Source organism: Myripristis murdjan, chromosome 15 (genome assembly GCF_902150065.1).
Source record: "Myripristis murdjan chromosome 15, fMyrMur1.1, whole genome shotgun sequence".
In the NCBI taxonomy this organism is placed as follows: domain Eukaryota; kingdom Metazoa; phylum Chordata; class Actinopteri; order Holocentriformes; family Holocentridae; genus Myripristis; species Myripristis murdjan.
This window is the reverse complement of record NC_043994.1, coordinates 10,428,292-10,455,512: the sequence shown is the minus strand read 5'-3', so window position 1 is coordinate 10,455,512 and position 27,221 is coordinate 10,428,292. Positions and strand designations below refer to the sequence as shown.

The 27,221-nt window shown below is 43.1% G+C and overlaps 1 protein-coding gene across 3 annotated transcripts in view; it reads right to left on the bottom strand.

Annotated features, from left to right (window-relative positions):
• ehbp1 (EH domain binding protein 1) overlaps window positions 1-27,221 on the bottom strand; it is a 174,881-nt gene that overhangs the window by 16,551 nt on the left and 131,109 nt on the right. For all 3 annotated transcript variants that reach the window (XM_030070143.1, XM_030070144.1, XM_030070145.1), the window contains 3 exons: window positions 26,515-26,653; window positions 26,052-26,152; window positions 21,088-21,211 (listed from right to left, as the gene is read on the bottom strand). In XM_030070143.1, coding sequence (XP_029926003.1) covers window positions 21,088-21,211; window positions 26,052-26,152; window positions 26,515-26,653 — 364 coding nt within the window. The remainder of the gene's footprint in view (window positions 1-21,087; window positions 21,212-26,051; window positions 26,153-26,514; window positions 26,654-27,221) is intronic.

Below are 27,221 nucleotides of genomic sequence, written 5' to 3'. Positions count from 1 at the left end.
GGGAGAGAAAGACAGAGAGACAGACAGAGAGCGAGCCTCTATAGCCAAATAAGATTAAGATAGCTATCTTCGCCAGTGTTCCATTCAGTTTAGATAGGAATAATGAAACCCACCCCGGGGTGGTCAAACTGCTGCTGCTACTGGTGGCCTGCACTGGTTATTAATTGACAGCCACATGCCCTGAACCAAATACACACACACAAACAAACACAAAAACACCAGGATACATATCAACATGCACACAGACAGCTGTGCAAAAGCAGGTCAACGTGGAAAGTGTGAGGCACAGCAGCTTACAGGAACCATGAATGAATACATATTTCCTCAAGTCCAAGACTCGAATGGGCCTTGAACTCATCATCCTCAGTGTTGGTCACCAATTGTTGCCAAGCACCATCAGTAAGCTACACAGGGCCACTCGTTTCTCTTTTCTTTTTTCTTTTTATGCTTGCCAATAAAGTGAACATGTTTTTTTTTTTAAGATTTTTTTTTTAAGATTGGTATTTCTGCTTTATTTGACAGTCACAGTAGAGAGAGACGGGAGAGAGAGGGGATGACATGCAGCAAAGGGCCCAAGGTTGGATTCAAACCCAGCTTCAACACTCAGCCTTGGTACATGGTTCGCGCTCTTATCCGGTGAGCCACCGGGACGCCCAGTAAAGTGAACATGTTGCTGCTGAAATTTTCATTATCTCTTCACCTGATGACTTGTGAGTTAGCAGCCTAGCAAGCTAGAGATCCTACTAGAGATTCCTCTTATTAGAATGTAGTTAACCTTTGAGTAAAGTTTTACTGGTTGCCAGATGTGTCACTGTAAGGAGGATGGGGAGTGTCATTAAGCTGCCAGGCTCCTAGAATTCACCCAATGCACAGCATGGCAAGCGAAAATACTTGCATCTGTTTCTTCTTCTTAAAAAAAAAAAAAACATATTCTCAGTGTTGTAAAGTGATATTTACTTTCAAGTGCTTCCCACACAGGTGACACAAACTTTGAGTTGTTAAGTTGTACAGTTTACTTTTCATTACTTCATTTTGATTTGCTGAGATGCAAACAGCTGGCCGGAGATTGTTTCTTTGCATGGGGACAAAGGAATCTCACAAGGTCACTGCTTAAAGGGCAGACTGCGGTAATGACACCGTCGGGTTTTGATTACCAATGGGCTCATCCGTACTCCAAGCGCATGTACTTGGGACACAAGCATGCCCAAACGGTAAACTGGCGGTTACATTAATCAATACTTTGACTTTCCAGTTATGGGACAGCCTCTCTGACCTTCAGGCCATCTTGGCACCCGTGGACTATGGGCATTTGTCTAATTATTCTGAAAGAATAGGATAAGCAGGAAATCCTACATTTGTCTTTCCTACAAAAACTTCTTTGCCTTGTGCTTTGAAGCAGGGAGGCTGGATAGCGGGGGGAAAAGGAATGAGAAAGAAACACATTAAAAGCCACGATCACAGCACGTTCATCTCATTTCTTATCCCACCATTTTGCGATTTAATCCAATAGCTGCTAATCCAATTTGTCTATCGGACATGTAAAAAGGCAAGGAGGAGTGGAGAAAGAAGAGGAAGAAGAGGAGGAGGAGGAGGAGGGAAAGGGAGGAGGTAGATCCAAACTTTTCTTCTGGGTCCAAGTCACTTTCTAAACTGTGGTTTATTTAGGGACGAGCCGTGCTTGTCGCTCCCTTCATTCTCTGTCTACATCCGACCGTCAAAGCCCGTCTGATATCAGCAGGGATTGGGTTAAAGATGAAAGCCAAAGACACATGAAAAGAAAAGAGAAAAGACGGAATAAAAAGAACAGGATGAACATTGTTTCCTGTGATTAGGTAAGAGCTCGTTAAAAGGCTGTCACCGCGGCGATGTGAATATGCATGAGGGGGGACGGCCTAATCAGAGGGGTTTGTGGTGAGGACCAGAGGGGGGAATTGTGGGTAAGTAGCTGACTGAAGACTTGATTTAATTAATGTGAGTAACGGAGGGTCTCGTTAGCAATGGGGCACAGAGAAAGAGAGAGATACAGAGAGAGTAAGTGAGTTGTTCGCCAGAGAAGCTAAGGTGCTAACAAATGTAGCTTCTGCCATAAGGTCTGGTAATGGGGGTCTTTTATTTTGGAGGAAAAAGTTTAAACCTGTTTTAAAAATTCCTTGTATATCTCTCACAGTCACTCACCAAAACAAAACAAACAAACAAACAAACAAAAAAAAACAAATCAGCTATGCAACTGCACTTTAGATGAGAAAGTGTCAGTTCATGTTGGTGTTTTTTAGGTGTTTAACTGTGCTGAAGTGCAACAGCTGAATAAGCTGCAACTTCACAAGCAAACACTTTTGAGGCTGTGAAGGTCAGATCCCAGTGCCCAGAAAATAATATGCCCTGTGTCTTGTGAATATTTCTGCGTATGTATGTGTTCAAGTATTATGCTTCCCTCCATCTCCAACACCAGCATCATACCAAGAGAGCAGAGCTGAATGAATCATTTTGCTCTCCAACCTCTCTACACTGCACATGCCGTTTCTCCCGCTCTCTTCCCTTCTATTCTGCTCTCTACTGGAGTGGTGCTGAGGGCTTTTTTTTCAGGGAGGCTTGTGCGGGGCCTTTTTAGCCACCCTCAATGGCACAATGGTCCCAGCGTATAGAGCAGATTCCTGCTTTATTGAACCTGTGTATAATGTCTGGTGAATGGAGCACATTAACCGATTCACACTCACCTCTTTCCCTCCCTCCCCTGGATAGAGAAAAAGGAGAAATGTAAAAAAAAAATAAAAAAAAAAAAAACGAGAGAGAGAGAGAGAGGAAAAGCAAGAAAAAAATCCTCCCCTCACACCGGAGCTCAATGGCTGCCTTTTCCACCGGTGTCATTTGTCAACCACTGCTTGCTTTACAACTTACAAAGAGGTAGTGGGGAGGGGCAGGCGTGGGGTTTGCGTGATTGAGAGTTTGGAGGGACAGTTGGATGGGGTGGGTTTCATAATCGTACGTAGGGCTGCATAGGTTTTTTTTTGTTTGTTTGTTTCAAATTGCATTGTGTGTTAACACTGCACCTTCCTGCTCTTCAGCATAGAAACAAGTGGGAGAAAAAATTGCTCGACAAGTATGGCTGCACATTTAATTATGTATGATCACACATTGTGATTTTAGTCTCAGAAATCTGTAATCATAAATTAGAATGCCTGATGTGGTTTGAAAATACTGTTGATATACAAAACTTGTTCCTCAAATCACTGAGAGTAATCAGAGTCCAAAATTAACACCTACCAAGTGCTAAATGCTAGTAAAAAATATTACACTGGTGAATAAATCAATAAGGGTCTCCCACCAAACTTTCTGAAGCAATCTGAATGTTGGTCAATGTCTTGGTTAGTCTTTGGTCTTTGTTTGTTCTCAAACTTTGTCCATGATGGCTACTGTCAACTCTCTGACTGTGAGCCAATCAAATCCAAGCAAAGCTGCTGCAGATCAAACAGGTTGTTGACTGGCTGTGTTTTATACTATTCAGCAAAAACTGTGCACATAATGTGTTGTCTAAACGTTTACTCTTGGCCTGGATGGCAACCTGGCCTAATGTTAGCATTAGCTTAACATTATTACCATGTGGCAACATACGGCATAGCAATACATCCATTAAACTAAACTAAAATGCTACCTCTCCTAATAGCATCAGATTTTGTCGAGGACGTAACTTTGAAAATGGCTACAGTGACTTAATTCTACAGAAAATGTAAATTAAATGATTAGCTCTGAGAATATGATTCTTGACTGGGGATTTTTTTTTACAGAAGAAAGTTAATTTTGGACACTTGAACAATCATAATTAATAATCGTATTCAGAATATCTTGCAGAAATAATCGTGATGACTTGTTCAGCAGTAATTATGCAGCTGTCCTCATGCACTGCATTCACATTAGAGGAAAATGAATGAAAATGAACGATGGGAGAAAGCAAGTTTGCCAGGGAAGTCCTGTTCAATGAGCGGGACAGAGTACATACTAGCAGCACGATGATGTTCAGTCATGTCACTTTTTATTTGAATGTGTTTTCAGAGACCCTGTTGAAGGATGAGTTTGCCCTCCTAATACGTTTGCTCCTCTCATCTCTCTCTCTCTCTCTCTCTCTCTCTCTCCTAGGTATACAGAAACACACACACACACACCCTTGAGCAAACATGTTTGACCCCAGAGCTAACAGTCGACCAACCTCCAGACACCTCTCATTCCCAAGAAGAGGGGAAGGGAGGGTGCTGGCAAACAGAGTTCACATAATAGACTGACTCTGCAGATGAAATGTTCATATTAGGGGTTTCATCTTGTACACACGCTCATGCCTTCTCACATAGACATATAAACTCTTACTTTTATAGAAAAGGAAAGAGTGCTATGTGCTTAAGAGAGGGCATGAATGAATCTTTCAACATCCTCTTTCCCCCTTTCTCTTTCACGTATTTTAACCTTAGCATTTGAATTTAACCTATATACAATTTGAACATTCAGATTAATTAATTAACAACCAATCAAGGGAGGGAAAACGGGGTCAGACGAGACAGAGACAAACTCAAATCCCGCTCCTGCTACATTTTTCCGCTTGTCTCGCCGCACCAGCCAAGCCAAGCCGTGACAATCACACAAATACACTCCTCCTCGACCCGTTCCCCCTCCTACTCCCCCACTCCATCAAATTGTGTTTTGCTGCAAATCAATAAACATTATCAGAGAGTGGCAGACTATGGGCTGGTAGAGGCAGCCTGTGTCTGTTAAAGCCCAGACTGCCCTGTCTCTATCACAGCCTGGGTGAGAGGGCAGGAGGGAGCAGAAATACACACACACAGACACACACACACACACACACACACACAAGCGCACAGAGCAAAGACAGGTAGAAAGAGATAGACACAAACCCTTGCACACACAAATACAAAAATACACACGGCAGGGTTGGACAGGTACACATTGGAATTAACAGGCACAGATGGACACTCAAACACACACACTTACACATAATTATCAAACACTGGGCCTCTGATGTGTGGTACAGCCCTACAAAGATTCCTTACATCCATACATAAAACAGAGCACCATATAGAGGAACACAATTAAACTGAGTGGACTGGAAAAGAAAAAAAAAAAGTCAGCAACAAAGTACTGAGGTGTTTCACAATTATCCTGACAGAACAGGCTGGTCGGACTGCACAACTCCATGTCAATTAAAAAAAAAAAAAAAAAAAAAAGGTGGGGGTGTGGGGAGGAATTCAGTGTGTATGAAGCCACCAGCGACTTTAAACACTCCCTAACCCATTAGGCCGCTGTATCACTACTCTATGCTTGTCAGCTCCCTTTAGCTTTAGCGTTGAAAATCCCCGCTCTCTCCAATGCTCTTCAAGAACCATTTAAATGAGCTCTAAATAAGATGATTTTCAACCTGTCCCCACTTAGCTTGGGGCTGGAAAGGGAAAATCAGGGGGCCTGCCATACCCCATTTCTCAATTACCTTTCTCATTATTGTCACCCGCGTTCATTACTACTATTATCATCCTGCCTTTCTGTTGCTCCCCCACTTTAGGCTAGCTTAGGCCGTCGTGGCTGTCGTGTTGGATGGAGGGAGGGGAGGCAGAGCGAGAGCTTTTTTGCAAGGCCAGAGCACTTCAGGTAATTAATATAGCAAGAGGGGGCAGATGAGAGGAGACAGAGAATATATGTGTGCAAGTGTGTGTGTGTATACGTGTGTTTTCACAGAAATGCCTGATTGGGGAGCTCACCTGCCGATACCCCCTAAAAGGTATTTCATTAGCAAGCCTTTTACCATACAAGCACAGGAACAAAGCCGTGGCTACCCCTGTCTCCACTCCAACTCGACGGGGCTCTCCAGGACGTGTGTGGCAGTGTGCGGGAAGAGTAAAGGAGCAGGGAGGAGAGGCGAGGAGAGGCTATCCCCGTTCATAATCTCATGACAAAAGGCGAAAAGGCATCATCCTATTAACGACGTGATCTTCACTGACTAATGCTAGCTCCTTTCCACAGGGGGTTTCTCTCTTATTATTAAGGTGAGTGGGTGATAGGCAGAGGGAGGAGGGCCCACCGCCTTGCTATTAGCTCAGGGACCGGAGGAGGTACGGAGGGGTAGAGGGGAAAGGAGAGACCCCATGCTAGGGTCCCGCTTGGGAGTCTCTTTCTTTTCCTCAGAGGGGGCACCTTCGCACGGTGCTCTGCACATTCAGACACTGGCTTCCATTAGGCTTCACTGATACCACACAAAGTGGGAGAGGTTGATCGAATAAACACCTCGGCACCAACAGCCATACAAGAGAAGTACAATCAACTCTGTCCCTCTCAATAATCATTTCAAGCAGATTCACCTGATCCCATGATGCTCCACTACAGCCAAAAGATGTAGGGCTTTTCCATCAGCCATCTGCTCAAAAATCGCAAGGTCTCAATTTGTGCATTCATCTTCATAGCATACACTGGAATCAGTGCCAGGGAATGTTACTTTCAAAACTAACTGTTTGCATTACGTATGAGTAAATCTTTACATTATAGTGTATCTATGGGAAAAAGGAACATGTTTAACTGGTTTAGCCTTACATAAGTTACAACTCCTTTGCAATGCTGTGTGCATGTTGATTATTCTTACTACCTCTTAACACAGTTAAATATATTGCATATCCATCTACAGCCCGTAATTAACTCTGCAGGGTAATAACAGGAAGGTTTGTGGCTGTAAGGCAAGTTTGTTTTAGATCAGCTTTCGTTTAACAGAGCCCACACATTGTTCTGCACACTGATGAATATGGCACTACTCTCTCAAAACAACAATCAGTGCCACAAACTTAGCAAAATTTGAGGGTGGGAACTGACTTCTTTATTCATCGTTTCCATCTCCTCAGCCTCCTCCACCTCTCTTGTGCTTCTTTCGTCTAACTGTCTATCTTTAGCGTAACCCTCATACACAAGAGAGGGAGAAACAAGACAACGCATGGAGTGTGTTAATGTAAGGGAGGGACATGGAGGTTAAAGAGTGAGAAAGACTAAGAGATAAAAAAGGGATTGTTTTATATTAAGTTTTATATTAATCTGAGAATTCACTGAGTTGCACTGGTAAGTCAGCTGTGTGTGAGTGTGTGCGAGAGAGGGAGAAAAACTCAGTGAGAGAGTATGAGATTAGTCTGTTTTTCTGTTTTGTCTCCTGGTCAGTGGGGGAGCTCCCCTCTGGCCTTGGGTTACACAAGGGAATTGTGGGAAAAAAAGAGAAGCCAGAGCTGTTTTCATGAATGACCACAATGCCAGGCTCAACATTTAAACATGCTGAGAGGCGAAGCTGCTTAATAAAAAACACACACGGTAGGAACTGATGCTAGCAAACACTTTATTTTCCCATTCATTTCTGATATCACATGCACTGCTCCCGAGTCCTCCCCTTCTACTCACTTTAATTAACTCTCATAAAAAATAAATAAATAAATAAATAAAAATCTTGGGTAACCCTCAACATCACTCTTAATTTCAATGTTTTTTCTAGTTCTACTCACTTACATAATCACTGAGGACACAGACATTTAACAGGTGATTAAAATAACAGGTGACTGGTCCTTGTTATTCATCTTCGTTATGGAGGAACTGAGGCTTATTCTAATCTACAGCCTCTATTAGATGAAAGACTGTAATATATTCAATTGTAAAAAAAAAAATGATAAACTTAGTATCATGATTTAAAGTTTCCCCATTTACCCCCATCCTAAATGAATGAATGAATGAGTGAGTGAGTGAATGAATGAATAATCCAGTCCTACAAATTCAGTAATTTTTATTACAGGTGGGTGGTCTCTTTCTCCATTTCTACAAAAGTAATGCAAACATGCACGATTTGTCCAGTGCTCTCTTTTCAGATTGTAGAGCGTCTGGATTAAGTTAAAGTTGCATGTGTGTGCGTATATATGTTTATCAGGATGATCAGTAATGAGACAATACAACTGTCAAAAGCTTATCTCACTGCTCTGCTGCACTGCAATGACACACACTGCTCCAACACACACACAAAATGATTCAGTATTTACAGAAATTTCAATTATTCCAACGGTGCGAAGACTTTCACAGACACATGATCCATTGTTTCTGACACACTGTCTGGCTATGTACAGTATTACAGCAACAAACACACAAATACACACCCACACACACACACACACACACACACCCCTGCCAGTCAGAATCTAACTATCTAATGTAGTGTGACAGGGAGAACTTTGAGGGACTTTTTGCAGTATGTCAGGAGTACAGATGCACTCCCTATGACTGCCTTGCCTCAACACCCATTTCCCACCCCCCGTTCCTCCTCTCTTCTCATCATTGCCGTCCTCCATTCTCCTCGGTAGCCCAGTAAAAAGCCTGTGATGACCTGGGTGTGTAGCTTATTAACCTCTCCATCAGTTCTTATCAGCCAATGAATAGCCCAGTCATCTGCCCCGCCTCCCGAATCTAAAGGTGAAAAATTTCTCCTCAAGTCAAGGCTATAATTCAGTCCACACGCAAATCATTTAAGGTGTGTGCGCGCGCACGCGCACGCACGCACGCACACACACACACACACACACACACACACACACACACACACACACACACACACACACACACACACACACACACACACACAGGCACAGAAGGGGATCAGCAGTAACATTTTGTCAGCTTGGTGCTGGTAGGCCTCCAAGACTGGCGTGGACCAGATGTTACTGAATTTATCAACAATTGGAGGCAACAACAGGGGGGGTGGGGGGCTGTGTGTGTGTGTGTGTGTGTGTGTGTGTCAGCCTGCCTGCATGTATGTGTGTGGGTGTATGTGTGTGCGTGTGTAAGGGCCAGAATAAATTAATGGCTGATTTCTCCCCTTGCTTTGATGGCATTAAGAGCCCTCTTCTTCTCAATGTGCCGCGTTAAATGCTTTTCTCTCCCTTTCTCTCTCTCTCTCTCTCCCTCCGTCTCTCCCTTCTTTTTTGACAAGCAGGGCCACCCAGCAGAAAGCAACTGATGCAAAACGCCAGAGTAATCCCTCTCACCGTCCCACCCTCCTTCCCTCTCTTTCCCTCTCTCCACTCCCCCCTCTCCCCCACCCACTATCTTTAGTCTTCAACACAGTAGCCATTATCTGTGGGATTTATTTAAACCAAACCTTCATGTATTTGCTAGGTCTCGGGTTCGTTTTCTCCCCTGACTACTCTTCTTGAGCGTGGCTGGGCTAGCTGTAACTACATACCCCACTCCTCCACCCACCCTAACTGCAGCCTCTGCACCCACTGGCTGGAAATTTAAGAAGACAGCAGCCACAATCTCATCTAACTGGCTGAGAAACAGACAGCGGTGGCCCAAAGGTTACAAATTAAACAGGTCTGTGACTGGATGGATTTGAATCCCAGGTCCAGCTGGTAAAATCTGTGTTGGAGAAAATAAATATGACATGGCCCAGTTCTACCTGTCCCATACAAACTTATTTTTAAAGTCACTCATATAGCTGCAGAAAAATCACTTTTCAGCTAATCAATCAATTATATTAAAGCAATTCAAATCAAAGCCATCATGGAAGTTTTCTATCACGCACCTGTCCTAATTAAGCAGAGGCAAAAAGTGCAACTGTGTGGGGAAACTTGTTGCTTGATTTTTCTTTGGACTATCTGGCGGCTAAAAACCAGAAGAAACCATAAAAACCAAGCAAGCAGATGGTACACAGGAGGCGCCTGCTATAGCACAGCAAGCTTGAGGTAAAAACTAACTAAAATGTGTTCTTTAACATTAGCTACACTTTTTTGAGATTACTTAAAAACTATAAATTGTCAGTGCTAAAATCAAACAAACAGACAAAACAAACAAAAAAGCGTTCATCCATTCTTGATCAAAACAAGCACTGCACAGATGTTTCAACTGCATTATGAAATCATTACAAAACTCAGGGATGCCCCCACTCTGTAAACTGGTGTGAGTGAGACAATGCTGAGGCTAAGCCAGGTAGTTTAGCCCCAAGTGTGTGTTTACACACACGGCGGTGTGAACCATTTGAGGAGCTTAGTGGAGTAACATTAGTTGATTTACTGCAAGGGTAAGCCTGAGTACCTGTCGTCACTGCTAACTAGGACAGCCTAACACACTCGCTAGTTAAAAACAGTGGGAGTTCTGAATCAGGCCAAGGTGTTAAGAGTTACCTGTTCACAATGCTACAGGGACAACACACTAAAAACGGTGGGAAAAAGTTATTTTTGAAAGACCATATCTCCACTCTCCCAACACCAATATGGGGTTTATGTTCTACTGGTAGAAGAAAAAGGATGAAAAACGTTTTGACATGAATAAAAAAATGTTTTGTATGTTATGTGCAAGTTAGAGAGAGCAGTGATAACCCCAGTGGAGATCTCCCCCCTGCTGCTGACAGACAGCTCCAACCTGTTTAGCATAATTGGCTCCACCCGCTCCATTAGCAAAGAGAAGGAGAAGAAGGAGGAGGAGGAGGAGAGGGGGAAGCTTGACCCCCCCTGGGGTAGATGTTAGAACAAATTTGAGGGGTGTCATATTACATGCCTTGCGACAGGAGGCCGAGGGGAGGTGAACGATGAATTTGCTTAATGAATTAATCTGTGGCCCGGTAATGGCTGTGCTAACAACATTAGTCATCCTCCTTACATCTCTGTGCTGCGGATTTTTTCCTCCTCCCTCCGTCACTCTTTTTCTCCATCCACTCCTTCTTTATCCTTTTTCCTCCCTCTCTGTTTTTTCCTCCTCTTGGAGGTTTGCTTCAGGCCAACCACCAGCCAGTCTCCTCCTTTTACGATATTAATCACTCATTACTGGCTATGGTGATTGCATTTTTGCCTAAATTGCCCCGCTATCTTAATATCGTGAAGAGGAAATCACAGTACCACAGTAGAACAAAATCTGAAAATGTGTTTTAAAATTATCAACACACACACACACACACACACACACACACACACACACACACACACACACAGACACACTTCATTCAACCTGGAATAGCATTACATTACAACTGACACCAAAACCAGGCTGTTCCTGCTACTCCATCCCTGGCTCACTCTTTGATTCAATACACAAATGCAAAATTGCTCTGTTTAAATAGATATTTAAATGGAAATGTATTGAGAAAGACAGCTGTTGGTATTTGTAGCCTGGAGTGCTCATTACAATGGGAAATGGGGTGTGTGTGTGTGTGTGTGGTGGGGGGGGGATGACAACGGTAGCATGGCGAGCAGCTGTGTTAGCAAGTGAATGGTGTAATTACTGACCAAACCTCTGTCATTAACCTGCATTGTCAAGTGCCACCTCATCCGTTACCATAAGAAAGCCTTGATTAATTGACTGCAAGGTAGAAATTCAATTATGTTGTTGGGCTGCAGTTTGTAAACCAAATAATAATCAACCACACTGAGGAAAAAAAAAATCCTGAGTTAGGCTAAGCTAAATACATAAGAATGTGTGTGTGTGTTTTTTTTTTTTTTTTTTTTAACTCAATTTTGCTAAAAGATTGAAGCAAGATAAAGCTTACATTAACACACAAACAAGAAAAAAAGAGAGGGGGAGCAAAACAGGTGGATAAAAATGTGTGCGAGCTTCACTTCAAAGCCAACATTAGATAAATGTTTATGATTGAGAGTTCTAAGCTACAATACAAAAACAATACAGTCAAAATAAAACGCAAGCCTGCGTGTGTTTTCTTCAGCTGTGTGTGAGGCTGTTCATCTACAAAGTGTGCGATGTGTGGGCATATGTAGCTGAGTGTGCAGTGCATGTCCAGTGTGTATGTATGCGCACATGCAGTGTGTTTGCGTATGTGAATGCATAGCATTTGTGAACGTGTGTGTGTGTGTGTGTGTGTGTGTGTTTGGCAGCATGGTTTGTTGGACTGGCTGCTCCATGGGGTCTCAGGCAGAGAGGCGGCTGATGAAAGCATTGGCGCGATGTTCCAATAAAGAGCAGATTATCATAAGCGGCCATTGTCCACCTCCCAATACCCCCCCGCCCCCCTCCCTCCCCGCCACCACCACACCACAACCCACCCCATTCCGAAAATGTTAATCGGCCCTATCAGTGGCGGGCTGTGGAAAGGAGCAGCGCCTCGTCCAATGAGCACAAATTCAACTGTATAGAGGGCAATGTGGCAACAAATTAAGAGAAGAAAGAGGAGAAAAGGGAAAAAAACAAAAGCAGGAAAGTAAGAGAACAAATGAGAGAGAGAGAGAGAGAGAGAGAGAGAAATAAAGGAAGGGAAAAAAGTGGACGAGAAGGGTCCAACAATAACTCCCGCGCTAGTTTACAAACAAATCTAATTTACACGTCTCTGGGCAGTGGCGGTTAGCTAAACCACCCCCCCCTTACACCCCGCCCTCACCCTCCTTCGACGCCCCCCTCCAGCTCCCTCCCTCCCTCCCGTTGACTCCATCCACCCAGCTCGTTTTATCTGAAGATTCTCAGACAATGCCTTGAGGATCCCGTTCCCTAATCTTCCTAAAAATCCCCCTTTCATCCCCACTGTTAAAGAATGTATGAAAGCCCGACACCGAGCTGGAAAAAAAAAAAAAGAAAGAAGAAAAAGAAGCGGTGCACATCTGGGAATGAGGGTGGTGTCGCTGTGCTGTGCTGGGGGGGCTGGGAGGGAGACAGAAAGCGGAGGGGAGGCGGAAGTGCATTTTTGGTTGCTGGTGCTAAGTCTTTGCAAGTTGACTAATTAAATTGTTTTGCTGCTCAAACATTCAAATGGCCGAGGAGATTAAGGGCTGGAAGGGGTGTGTGTGTGTGCGTGTGTGTGTGTGGGGGGGTGTTAATCTGTGTTCTGACCCAACTGAACCTTGGAGTCACACACGCACGCACCCTCGCACGCACACACACATTTTCACCAAAAAAACAAAAACCAAAAAACACAATCTTTTGTTTTGTCCTCTCAAAGGCAAGAAAAAAAGGCAATAGGTTTTAAAGGAGTGATCCCTAGATCTCTTTTTGTTCCCCATAGGGAAGAATGGTGCATTTGCTCCTGAAGTGAATTCAAGATGACCACAAACACATTCCACTGCTTTAACACAAAATCATTCAATTGTGAATGAGTGCTCTTTTCGTAACCCTGACAACAACAAGAAAATGACCACAGGCTTCGAATAAGAAGAACGCATCTTTTCCGGCTAAGTCTATCTCAGCTGTCGAAGGCTTAGCTTAAGAATTAGGCCTCCGATAATAGCGAAGCAAAAGTCTCAATCTCTCTGCTCAACATTTTCAATCACAATTCACATACCGGAGTAGTCAGTGTTCTGCCTGGAGCATAGCCTCTTTTCATTTTCAAGTCTACATTTATTAGAAGATTCAGCCCACAGTTAAATCGCTGTGTAAAGCTCACCATTTTGATTAATTTTCAAAAGTCAACTGCAGAAAAAAGGCATTCTCAAGAACAAGAAAAAAAAACGCAACAGGGAAAAGGGAAAAGGGGTACAATGAGGCACCTGGAAAAACAAAGTGTAGACCGACTGCAGCCGACACCAAAAACCTCTCTCCCTCCATCTTTCTGTCTGTGAACTGGGGAGGGTATTATAGTCTAAACACTTTTTCTTCTCTCAGTGCTGAAAGATTAGACTGGTTATCCCATTAAAGTTGGTAAAATGCCATTCTTGTGTCTTTAAGCTCTCGCATAGGAGGTCAAGATGAGTCTGCCTGCGCTTACAAGGCGGGCGCGGATGTAATCTGCCCAAAGTTACAATAATTAATGTTAAGCTTCTTCAGCAATACGTTTGTGAAAGAACTGGCCCTGATAATATACTTAAAGCTGCACTGGCTGTTTGTGTTGCCACGACGAGACAAGGCAGGGCTTGATATGCATGTGTGTGAGTGTGCAAGTGTGTGTATCATCCCCTATGCCACTCACGTAGCCCAGCTTAAATCTTTAGTCAAACTATAAGCTGATGCTGCCACAATGCTGGCTCAGAACGACAGGCATGGGAAAGAGGGAGCGAGAGACCGACTCACTTGACACTAAGGAAATATAAACATAAAATTAACATGTGCACACGCACGCGTGCTCGCACACACAGATATACACACACACAACAAAGTTGTATGTGCCCCTTCAGCATCAATGCTAGGATGAGAAGTAGAAGTGAGGGAAATAAGAATCATATCGCTAGCCTGGGAGTGTGCGTTTAAAAGGACAAAGGAAAAAACAATTTGTCCACAGATTACAATTTCAAAATACCAGATTAATATTCCCGAAACAGTGAACACACACACACACACAAAGATATTTGGAACAGAGATTGCTTGTTTGCCAAATAAAATCTTCTAATTGCCACTGGACACTGATAATTTAGAAAAGGCATCAAATAAAACAGGTTGTTATCAAGGTGGTTACAAAATGCTTCAAGGAATCAATCATCATAAAAAAGACTAAATCCAGGTTTAAGTACAACTGTATCACAATAACTTAGTCCTCTTTGGATCCAACTGTAAGAAACAATAAAATTTAGTGGCTAAAATCTGACCAGCAGGCCTCAGTTTGTGTGGCTGTGATTTAGAACTACAGGCTGACGCTCGAGCCCATCCACATTCTGTATCATTCTCCCAAGAAGCCCCGCCCCCTCAGCCGAGACCGCCAGCAGCCCTTTCCAATGTGAAGGCATGCCGCGCTCTGTCCCACTCTCAGATACTGAGGGGGATAGGCTGCATGTGTAAAGTACATTAAGCTCTTGCTGGATCCCTCCTCGCACCATTCTCCTCTTGCCGACTCCCAGACACAAAGGCAGATTAAAGGAGCGCACGCCATAAAAACCTTGTGTCAATCTTATCGGCCTTGAGTGCAATTTTTAAACATATGTTAATCTGGGAGAGCTAAAACTCATTCTCTCCTCTCTCTGCTTGTTTATCTCTTATCAAACGCGCAGTAGGTGAGGGGCAGCTTTGCGGTGCGGCTAAGTGCCATTATTTGGATAATTGCGTCCATTGTTGCAGGTTATATAGCTATTTGAAATGGGAGGTGTGTGTAAATAGGTACAGGGGCCAGGTAGGGGGTGGCAGAGGTATATTCAGAGAGGGGCCAAGGGATTTTCTGACAAGCCTGCACAACACATTTGAATGCTCCTTCACATCTAAAGCTGAAATTTCAATAAGGAATGTGTGATATATTTTTCTCTGGTACAATACCCTTAGAAAATTTCAATAAAGGTGAATTTGATATATTTTCCTCAGGTACAATACACTTGGAATCATAGTAATGCATCAGTCAATAACCTGTTATTGTTGAAACATAATAAATATGAAGGGTACTAGCTTAATTGTATTGAAAACTAGCAAGGCAAGACAACATAATGAGGTCATCAACAGCTTTGATCAGTGTGACCTGTTTAGATTTGCTAAAGAGCTTTATGTTTCCTAAATAAAAGGTTCATAAGCAAAATACTATTTTGATTAATTTTTTTAAAAACTGGGTTAAATTTATTAGAAAACCGGCATCGACTGATTTATAATTAGTCATCAATAACAATCCGCATTGATACAAACCAATGCATATGAAAAGATTTATTACAAAATGATATATATACCATTTAAAAAATTAAAATGAATCATGCTGACTCAAGTCCCTGGCTAAAAAAAAATAAGAACCAGTTTTTGATATATTTTAACTTCATGACATGTTTTTTCCACCCCAAAAGTGAATATACAACTTTTTGGGAAATGAACTCTTCCTTTTTCCCCTCACATTATCAATAAACTCCTATCTTATTACTATTCTGGCGGCAGCAGGATGTGAACGTTCTCCTAACGTTGCATGTGTGAAGGACAGTGCTCCCAGTGGTGCAGGAATAACAAGTTCATTAGTCGAGGGGGGGCGCCGCAGGAATTCAAATTCCCCCCCGACTGGGGCCTGGCCTCTGATTGGCTGGCTACGTCGGCATGGTGAGACTCATTAGAGCCCAGCAGTAATTAAGAGTTGTTAGAAAGTGAATTCTCCAACCGCAGATTAGAAAATTAAACTATTTACTGATTACATATTAATAGAAGACAACAATGGCGCTTGCCATAAGCTTGGAAGGCAACCAAGGAATAAATCTGTGTACTTAATTACCATAAACAATGGGGGCATAGAAATGGAGTTTTATGCACACTCCCTCCTGTAATGTGTCTGATATCAGAAGACACTTGACAATTCTTGTTCAATTATCTCTATTATTTAATGTGCTGTGAACTGCCTCTGAGTAAATAAATTAACCACCCCAATTACTTTGGATTCATCTGGGGAGGACCACGGCGTAATAGAAAATGCTGCAGAAAGCTGCATTGTGCCCAAACCGGGGAAGAGAGGGAGAGCAGGGGAGGAAGGAGAGGAGAGGGGAGGAAAAGGGGGGGGTGCCTGAGAGGGGGTGGGGGAGAGGGGAAAGAGAAATAAGAGATTTAGGGATAAAAGGAGCAGAGCAAATAAAAAGTGATACAGGGAAGCAAAAAGGATGAAAAAGAGGCAGAGGCAGGAAAGGATAGAAAAAGAGAAAGGGAGAGGAATAGAAGGCAAGAGAATTCTTATTTGAATCGAGGAAATACAAAAATAAATGACAGAAAAATAAAACAAAAACAAAACAATTCGAGTATATTTCACCCAAGAGGGTACAAAGTAACTTATTTCCACTATGGTCCGCAAAAATGATAAATATGCCTATATGTATAAAGGGGAATGGAAAAAAAGGAGGGGGGCTGACAAAGCAAAAGAATGTGATAGAGAAGGAGGGAGTTAGAGACTTGGGGGTGGGGGTGGGCATGAGAGAGTGCAGTGGATCTTCCCATGCTTTCTGCTGGTGGAGCAGAGAGATGAACAATCAGTCATGGGTCAGTCGGTCTGTCTGTTCACATCTGCCCATCAGTCCTGTAGCTCTCCGCGCTGCCACAGGCCCGCTGCACACTGAGCTCACCCAAACTTACCTTCAGAGACTTGAATCATATGATTGTGTGCACTGCTATGGACCGCTCTGCACACACCCTGTGCAAACACAATCTGCTCTGCATCCATACGCATGACCTGTGCATAGTTCTGTATACTACCTGCACATTACTAAACCAGTAACTAACTCAAGTATTGATGACATCTGTTAAGTATGAAACTGCATGAGATCTATAAATCTGTCAACACACACACACACACACACACACACACACACACACACACACACACACAGATAGATAGATAGATAGATAGATAGATATGGTGTAATGACCTCATTTCCCCTCATGCCTCAATAAAGTTCAGTCAAGTTCACAGCTTCTACTGCTGGCCTATTTCTGCTTTGGTATTTAGTAAAATAGGTTAAATTAGGTATATGTTAGGGTGGATTAATATGACTAAAAGTAAATCTGACAGTAGATTGAGAAGGAGTTGTTTGTGTTTTTATTCTGTTTATGTGTCAAACAAGTGAAGAGGCTGAAGTCACATGGAGAAGGCTTTGAGGGTTGTGACGAGCTGGAGGTTAGAGAAGCTAGTCCTATAGCAGAGTCGGTGGTTTGAATCCCACACTAGAAATCTATGTCGGGACATCATTAACAGAGGAGGAGAAGGAGGGTGCTGTTGAAAAAGACCTTATATTTTCAATACATGTGAATAAAGATAAAAAAAAGGTTCAAAAATTGGAGAAACAGGCTATTCCTGTTCCTATTAAGGTGAAATACATGTCTCATTTGAAAACTGATGTTGTGTTAGTGCTTCCGTAAAGCCACTACAGCCTAGAAAGGGAAGGGGGATTTTGTGCAAGGCTACTGTGTCTTCAGTTTGGGAGTACCTGTTTTTAAGAACTTGGAGTTTGGATTACAGGCAGTGCTGGAGCCAATTTAGGTATTTTAGTTTTGGGTTATTTGGGGTAGTGACACTCCAGTAGAGGTACTCAATACTAGGGCTGGGTACTGAAGGTTGGTACTTCTTTTGGTGCCGACCGAATTAAGTCAGTACCACATAGTACTGACACATGTTGCTGTAAACAGAGGTTGTTTTGTATTGTATTGTATGTGGAGCCATTTCATGAGCCTGCACAGCACTGAATGGCTGTCTATATTTAGCAAGAAAGCAAATGCTACCTAAAACAGAGCTGGCAAAAACTTAAGAAGACATGGCTCATTTTTCTAGCTTCATTGTCTACCCTAGCCAGACAAGTAAGAACAAATGGAATGTGACGCCTCCTATAAAAGGTAACACATCTTACCTCTCATCACTGGCTAATTATATACTGTCTCCTGACAATAATGACTGCTTATAGAGTTACTTTGACTTATTAAGTTGGTGTGTGAAGGTCTTTTTTATCTCTCCATAATGGTCATAATGGTAAACATATCGCACATGGAAGGTGAAGTATAAAATAAAATACTCCTGTATGCAAACTTGCCCCTACAATAACGTTCACTGCCTCATTGAAAAGTACGCCCAAAAAGCCAACTGATCACAACAAGGAGGCTGTATCAAAATGCCATCCAAGGTTTCTGCTCATAAAGGCGCCAAGAAACTTGCATTTTGTGAAGTTTCCTTAACTGTATTGTTAGGTCCCAAATTCAACCAACCACACTGACTATTTTAACATCCAACTAAATATTGAAGAAATAAAAGACCCTCTGAACACTGGCTGGCTACCTGCCAAAGTGGCTGGTAAAGTCGATAAACTTCTCAGCTGCAGAAAAAAAGAATAGCAATTACCACCAGCTGATAGCTGGTGGTAATTTTTCTCTGCTCACTAGTGAAGTGTATATGCATCAGTCAGATGTGACAGATCAATAGTGGATGTTTTGCTTACAGCCAATCAGCCACAAGCTCAATCAGACATTCTTGGTCCAGAGGAAAATATCTATCATCTATGACAGCCTATAGAAAGGTGACCTCAGTTACTGAGGTGATAAAGGTTACTATAGTGACCACCTGTCACTGGCCCGTCTCGCTCTGATGCCTTCAGACCTTGGCCTAAAGGCACAATCCATAACCTATTGGACGGGTCTCTGGGATAAGTGCTGCAAAATGAGATATGGCACCAGAAATGTAATTCCAGGAAGTGAGCATGGTGCTCAACTTCACATGGGTCAAGAACCTGTTTTTTTTTTTTTTTTTTTTTTTTTTTTTGCTGCAGTGCAATGACAGTGTGGTATATTGTTAACAATATACAGCTACCAATTTGAGGTGGCGATGTTTTCACTTTGAATGAGACATAAAACAATGAGTGATGCCTTAAAACTGAACATGGACACCCTAGAATCCAGATGTTAGCATGTGGCACCGATTTAATTCTACAGCCACTGCTGCTGATCACTGTTCAACTTTAAGAACCAAAAGCCAAATTTAGGGCTTAAGAACCTTAAGAGCTTTCCTCTTGACATGTCCTTGTTGAAGACCAGAACATGTGAACAGAACAACCGTAGTAGCCCTCAGAGAGCCAAGGATGCTGGGTATTATATAAAAATCACCCAGTAGCCAGGGTGTTGACTTCTCAAAACCACATTTTCTCCATTTCATTCCCCACTGATGTTATAAGGAGGTGGAAAGCAACCGAGGTGAATTTCTCTCCGTGATATGCTTTTATTATTTTGTCCTCACCTTCCCTGTTGTCCCCCTCTTCTTTTTCTAGTGAATCTTATTTTTCAGGGGAGTAGCGCAGGTATATATATTTATATAACTATATAGAAAGAAATCTTTTTGGCTGAAGGTGTTTGGAAGTAAATAACCTGGCGTCTTGCAGGCTAGCAGCTGCTTTATCAGTGGGTGAAGAAGAAGAAGAGAGAGAAAAAAATCCCAGCCCTTCAGATTGACACAATGGCATTCGCTCCGACAGGGGAAGAGGGCACAGAGGCAGGGAGGGAGGCAAAAAGGAGGAAAGCGAACACAACAAACAGAGGAGAGATAGTCTTGATATCAGGACCCAAATGGGACGGGGAAGGTGAGCGCAAATCCCACCGCCCCGGTTTTCTTTTTCTGAAAACCTCCCCTCCCATCCTCCCCTCTGTTGCTTTTGTAGGATTTTGGGGGCTAAATCCACCAACTTACACGTTGATATATCGGAGAGTACATGAGAACCGCTATTAAATTACTACAGCAAAATCCCACACTTTAATATTTATTAACATTCGCAAATGGCAAAAATCGTACACTTTCCCGAAACCTTTTCCCCCCTCCCTTAAAATACATTCTTGTGTGAGGAATAGGACGGTTTAGTATCACAAACGGGATGCTATTCTCCAATTTCAGTTAGGGACTTGACGGAGCCAAGGCCCCTCTTTTGGCTCGGCACACTGTCTCATGTCTTAACAAGGCTTTACCCCTGGCCAAATCTTAAATAAAAACCTTCCGAATCCGCCTCCATACGCCAAAACAGATTGCACTTTGTATGTGCGCGTGTGTAAGCGTTTGTGTGTGTCTGTCGTGGATTTGTGAACTGTGTCAGTGCTCATGTTGTGTTGCCGTGCGTTATTTTACATTTCTTTGCCTCTCCCTCTTTCCTCCCTTTAACTCACCCCCGTCTTTCCTTATACAGCATATCAATGAAGGCCAGATATGTACTAGGGGAAGGAGGGTGTGTGTGTGTGTGTGTGTCTGTAGCCGTGCATGGCTGAGCGCGCTGTTCAATAGTGTGGAGGCTGGCTGGCTGGCTGGGGCCACGGCTGGCAAACGGCTGCAGCGGAGGCTTCGGCTGGGGCTCCGCTATCGCACCCAGTTATCGTTTCCCCCATGAAGGGCTCCCTTATCACCCCAGCCCAGAGAGGTCTCCCTTCTTCTCCCATCCCCGAGACACACTCCCCCCCACACACCTCCCTCCACACCCACCCTTCCCCTCCTCTCCCCTCCTCCTTCCTCACCCCTCCATCCCCTCCTTTCATATCCACCCAGTGCTCCGTCGCGCAACATTCAACTGAGAGGGAGGGAGGGAGAGGGGTGGGCTTCAAAGATTCTCTCTCTCTCTCTCTCTCTCTCTCTCTCTCTCTCTCTCTCTCTCTCACACACACACACACACACAAACTCCCTGAGTGTACATGCGTGTGTACGTGCGTGCGTACGCTCAATTTGCCAAAACAGTTTTTCCAGTGTAATTGGGCTTGGGGTACCTGTGTCCATGAGATAGCGCAGCCTCTTCTCCACGCGAGCCGCTCGGGCGTCTATGTGCCTCTGCTCGCTCTCCAGCGCAGACAACTCCCCAACCACATACTGACTGGTGTCTTTGAACGCCTTCTGTCAACCAGAGAGAGAGAGAGAGAGCGAGAGAGAGAAAGAGAGAGAGAGAGAGAGAGAGAGAGAGAGAGAGAGAGAGAGAGAGAGAGAGAGAGAGAGAGAGAGAGAGAGAATGGGTTATGAGAGAAAAGTAGTAGCATGAAACAGAGGCAGAGAGAAAGGGATCGAGGGATGAGGGGGGAATAGAGAAATACAAAGAGATGGAGGGAAGTAAAACGGGATGAAGGGAGAGAGGAGGGGGCAGAACGTGAATAAGAAAGAGAAACGGCGAGAGAAGAAATAAGCGGAGAGGGACGGGAAGACAGTGGGATTGGTTTAAAATTCATGAACAGACATATAGAGCCTCCACAAACCTTCTTTACATAAAACAAAGAACAGAATTCCATGGGAAAAGAAAGAGAGTTTAATTTCACAACAACAGATAATACGGCGGCTAACAGCTAACTGTTGCTGCCTCTCATTTCACCTGGGCTTTGTTTGGCATTTCTGATTTCCTCTCTAAGATCTTCAGACACTAGTTGGCAAAAGCAAGGGGTTTTAAGAGCTTGATTTAAGTATGCTTTAATTAATCTTTATTCACACTGTAACACACAACACCACACTTTGAACCTGCATATGTTGTCTAGTTAAATCTCACACTACTGAAATCTGCTGTTCAATCCACAATCAATACTATATTCTGGCTGCTTCAAGACAATATTCATCACTCACACATTTAGCTGCCACCTAAATTTTCTTTTACAGTGGACATTTCCATTAAAACATTACACTACATTATAATACAACAGGTATATTCAACCAAGCAGACACAATGCCAAAGTTTTATGATTTATGATTCCCATAAATCACAGCTGGCCGGGCTTAACTCTTTGCTGTGCAGACTCTTATGGCAATCAGGGAAGTCATTATTAGGCTCCCCCATAAACTACTTCATTGTCTATGTATGTAAATTTATGTTCTATGTAGACATTTCCACCAGCATGTTTCACTGTTGTGTGACAGTCGTAATGCCCTTCAGGACATTTTTTCCTGTGATTATGTGTACTTGCACCGTCATCCTAATGATCACAATAAAGAGCAGCCTCTTAGGCTTTATTACTATAATAAGAGGCAGAAAAAAAAAACATATAAATGGCCTTCGCTGAATGGATTATGTGCTCTTTACTGGTATGACGTGTGTGATATTTAGCATACAGGTCTCTTTTTATTGCCTTTCTGTAAACTTTCAATAAAAACAAAGAATGGCAAACAGTGATACAATATAATTACAAATAATTTAAATCTACTGGGCCGAGTTCTACATAACAAATAGGGCTGTCCCAAATACCATTTGTTGGGCTCCAGAGTGTCGTTTGTAATCAACAGCAAATTTCAACCTTCAATTGGATGGTGTATGAAGGGGGAGGGGCACAGCGCTGCAACACAAAGCCACAACTTCTCATTGCTATGAGTCAAAACCTTTGCAAAATGTTGTGGCTACTTTCACTCTCTCTCCATTCACTGTCTTCCTTGCTTGACCATCTCTCTCTCCCTCTCTCTCTCTCTCTCACTCTGCCAGGATCGCTAAGCAGCAACCCCTCACTGCAATTCGCTGTCTATCTTGCTCGACCATACAGCTCGCTTCCTCTCTAAGTCTCTGATAGTACTAACTCGCTACATCGCTTTCTTCATCATCATCATCCACTGTCTAACTTGCTCATTTTTCGCATACAGAGCAGTAACATGGGAAAAACAACACTGGGTTAAAAATGATTAAAACAGGTTACGCAGGTTTCACCACTGTAAAAAATGATGAGTAAAACAGCCACTGCTGTTTCTTAAGTCAGCAGGCTATTTGCCTTATATTTACATGTCTTTAGTGTGTGTGTGTGTGTGTGTGTGTGTGTGTGTGTGTGTGTGAGAGAGAGAGAGAGAGAGAGAGAGAGAGAGAGAGAGAGAGAGAGAGAGAGAGAGAGAGCTTAGAAGTTTAGGTTCCAGACCACTGGTGTAATGTGTGTAATAAATATCTGAATAGTGGTATATTTGGGTCTAGCCTTAAACAGGTGTTCGGATATTCACCTGTGCTGCAGTTTTAAGAAAAATACACTGGCCTAAGTCGATCCTTTAGCACAAGTTTATAATTTCTGGCTTTGTTAACCAATTTCTTGGCAGCAGAGTCAGAGGACACTCAACAATACCCCCTATGAAGAAACTGAAAGAAGAAAAAAGAAACTTTATTTTAACATTGTGTGGCATTATGCTAATCTGTCAGAAGTTATGTCGTTTTTTTTTGGTATGGAACGTCCACTGCCCTGCCCTCTTTAGACTGAATGACCCCTCTTTAGACTGAATGTGGCCCACAATACACCTGGTCAATGTTTTGTGGTGACGCATATGCATGGATGGACATAATCTCACCCTGTCCCATTCTAGTGGGTCCTGGACGAAAAAAAAAAAAAAAATTAGTGGAGATAATCAATGAGAGATAATCAAATGATCCCACTCCCAAAATTCAGCAGAAGATGCTGAATATTTTGACGTTACATGTGCATGTTTGATTGAAACTGTGTGAGTGAACACAAAAATAAATAGTAGTTTAAACCTGTAGGAACGAACAAACCCAGTCGCCTGTCACTGAAGTTCCCTGTATTTGTGTCTGAGCGAGTAAATCTTGTCTAACAACATAAACTAAGGGGGCTGGAACTTGGTCAATTTTCTTGAAACAAGAGGAGTGACTTAAGTGTGACATCACATTTTTTGCAAAGGAAAAAAGTGACTCTTTCTCACTATGCATTGTTTAATAAAAGATTTTTGGGCAGAACCAAAGCCTAATTGCTTCATTAATACAGATATAGATGTTTTTTTTTTTTTTTTTTTTTTTTTTTAAATTGCAGTGTAATTGTAACCCATCCAAAAGGTTACATGTCTCCACAGTCCCTTAAACTCAACCTGTCCCCTTAGACTCAGTTCTCCTTACCTCTGCTCATACACACCCTGCTATTTCAGATAAGTCTTTCTTCCATCTTCCCATACACACACAAATGCCGACCACTCCACAACCATGCACACTAAATACACACCCACACACACACACCCGCACACCCACACCAATCACTCCATAACCATATGCACTTTATACACATTCCATTTCTGACCCCTCTTCACCTCTGTCTCCTGCCTGCTTGCTATTCTCCAGAGAGGCTCCTCTGAGAGGGGAAAATGTTTATTCAAATTCACTACTGAGGATGCATCCGAAAAATATCTCCATTTTATTGCTGATGCACTTCATTTTTCTTAATGGGAAGGAGAACTAGTGAGCAGAAGAGAGAGAGAGAGAAAGTTTTTTTTCCATTCCACCCAGGCCAGCACTTTTTCCTGTACTCTTTCCAACGTGTCTGTGTATGTGGTGTGTATATGTGCACGTGTGTTTTTGCCAAGTGTGTGTGTGCGCTGATTCCCACCCACATCTCCGCCCCCTCCCCTCCTTCTCCTTGCGCGCTCTCGCTCTATCACCATATTTTTCCTTGGCAAATCAATTTTACACATGATCAGCCCACTCCCCTTGCCGCGCTCGGCCCAGCCGTAATTAAGAGGAGGGAAATTACCATATATATTATATTAATGCAAACATCATTCAGCAGGTAATTCTTGGCTGATCGGGATAATGGAAAGGTTGAACACCCATTAACCCTGGGGCCCAGGCACTGGGAGGAGGGTGTGTGTGTGTGTGTGTGTGTGTGTGTATGTGTGTGGATTTGGGGTGGGAAGGCTGTGGGGTGGAGGATAGAGGAGGGTTGGTAGGGAAGAGAGATTCACCCCGTGGTCTCCAGTGGCGCGCACGTGCGCACACACACACACACACACACACACACACACACACACACACACACACACACACACACACACACACACACACACACACACACGCACTCTCACAGAAATAATAGCATTCTTAAACACACTCCTGTATGCACAAGTTCAAACACAAACTAGGAAGTGCATGCATGTCTACATAGTTTGAGAAGACACATGCACACACTTTCTGCTGACAGACACACACACACACACACACACACACACACACCCCTGAACGGCCCAGCCTCTGATATCCACCATTATAATAATTAAAATGGCAGTGTGTTAGATCAATACTCAGATCTCTCTGTGGAGAGGAGAGCACAGGAGAGGGAAAGGAAGGGGTGGGGTGTGTGTGTGTGTGTGTGTGTGTGTGTGCTGGGGAGGCAAAGAGAGGAGTAGAGAAGCAGGGGATGAAAGCAGAGTGAATGGAGAGAAGAGGAGGCTTCCTGATAGATTTATCTAAGATACGACAGGAGAGAAGGAAAGACGGCTGACTAAGAGTGAACAGGAAAGGCCAAGTGGGAGTGAATAACGTCTACATCATTCTTTCTCAATTCATTCCTTCCCAGGCAGAGGTGGCATGAAGCAAAGCCTTCAGGCCCTTTCCACGAAGTAGATTTATTGGAACCAAATCTGTGGTGTGAAGTGTTTTTCTTAAAGAGCAGAATTAAAAACCCCAAACGCAAACACTTGGTGCCACCTCTGCTTTCCTGTTGGGGAGTGTAGGTGGGATAAAAGCGAGGATATCGCAACTTCTGATATCACGAGAGAGAGCAATAGTTTGTGAATGTGTCTAAAGTAAAATGTAGAGAACCGATGCTAGAGTGAAAGTTAAATTTATTGCCATGCACTATACGTCCCATACTGATTCAGTTATGAAAAGCAAAAACAAACCAAAGTAAACACACTCTCTGGATCTGTTCCTAGACACAATTATATCCAACATAATCACTCGCTGGAAGTGTGTGAAGGATGGCCCCACATCAAAGTGATTATGACATACCTCTTCTTCAAAAGGCCTGCGGACATCAGCTTCCATCGGCGACCCCCTGTCCTCCCCGGCTTTCTTAAGATCCTCGGGAATGGATCTTTGCCTCTTTACCTCTGGAAAGATGGAGGGATGGATGGAGAGGAATGAGAGAGGGCGAAGTGGAGATGAAGGAATATGTCAGCAACAATACTATCTCCTTTGACGTTCTTGTAGTGACATAGCAAGATGCACGCAGAAGTGAAGATATGACTGCTCAAATGCAGGAGTGACTGAGGCCTGGTAAAACAGTCTTTGCAAATATTTGAAAGTGGCTGCATTAACGCACTTTGTGCAGCAGATGGGTGGTGTCAGGGAGAATAAAACATCAGGGAAAGACCTTCCCAGCATCCCTGATGGAGCTGAATCTTATGCAAATCCTCCCTGGGGGAATAATGTTTTAAAAGATGGCATTTGTGTGTGTTGTACTGTCCCCTACCTGGTCGGGTCTCCACGTACTGGCTGAAGGACTTCAGCTGTGTTTTCCTGACAGCCGAGTCCTTGTTGAAGACTACTGGGCTGCGCAACCTCTCTGTTGCCCGGCGTAGCCGCTCTGCTCGCAGCTCCTCAGCGTTATTCTGTCAATCACACACAGAAATGCAGAATCACATTAGAAAAAACAACAAAAACATGCACTCATACTCAATGAAAATTATGCCATATACAAAAACACTGGACACTGAATACTGTTCTGTCCATTGATACTCTGACATATACATTTTGTTAGTGTTAGTTACATATAATTTTATTGATCTAGGAATAAAAGCTTATTCAATTTTGAGGGGTGCCATTCTCAGAAATATACCATCAATGATGTCAAGAGATAATGAAGTATCAATAGGTTAACACACACACATCTGTGCACAAAATGTTCAGGTCAGAATCGTCAATGGTAGTTGTTAAAGTTAAAAAGAACAGTTAGTGCAAACACACACACACACACACACACACACACACAAAAGTGGAGTTGCTGGGTTTACGTTCAAATTATTGACTTTCAAAAACACTGTCAGCAATTAGTCTGCTGCCACTCTCCACATCGTGTCTATTAGTCTGTCAGCCTCGACCAGCCACTTAGATCTGGTCCCAGGCATTTATTAGGCAGCCGCTCCAGGATTTCAGTTGTTCTGTGATTATTGTGACCAA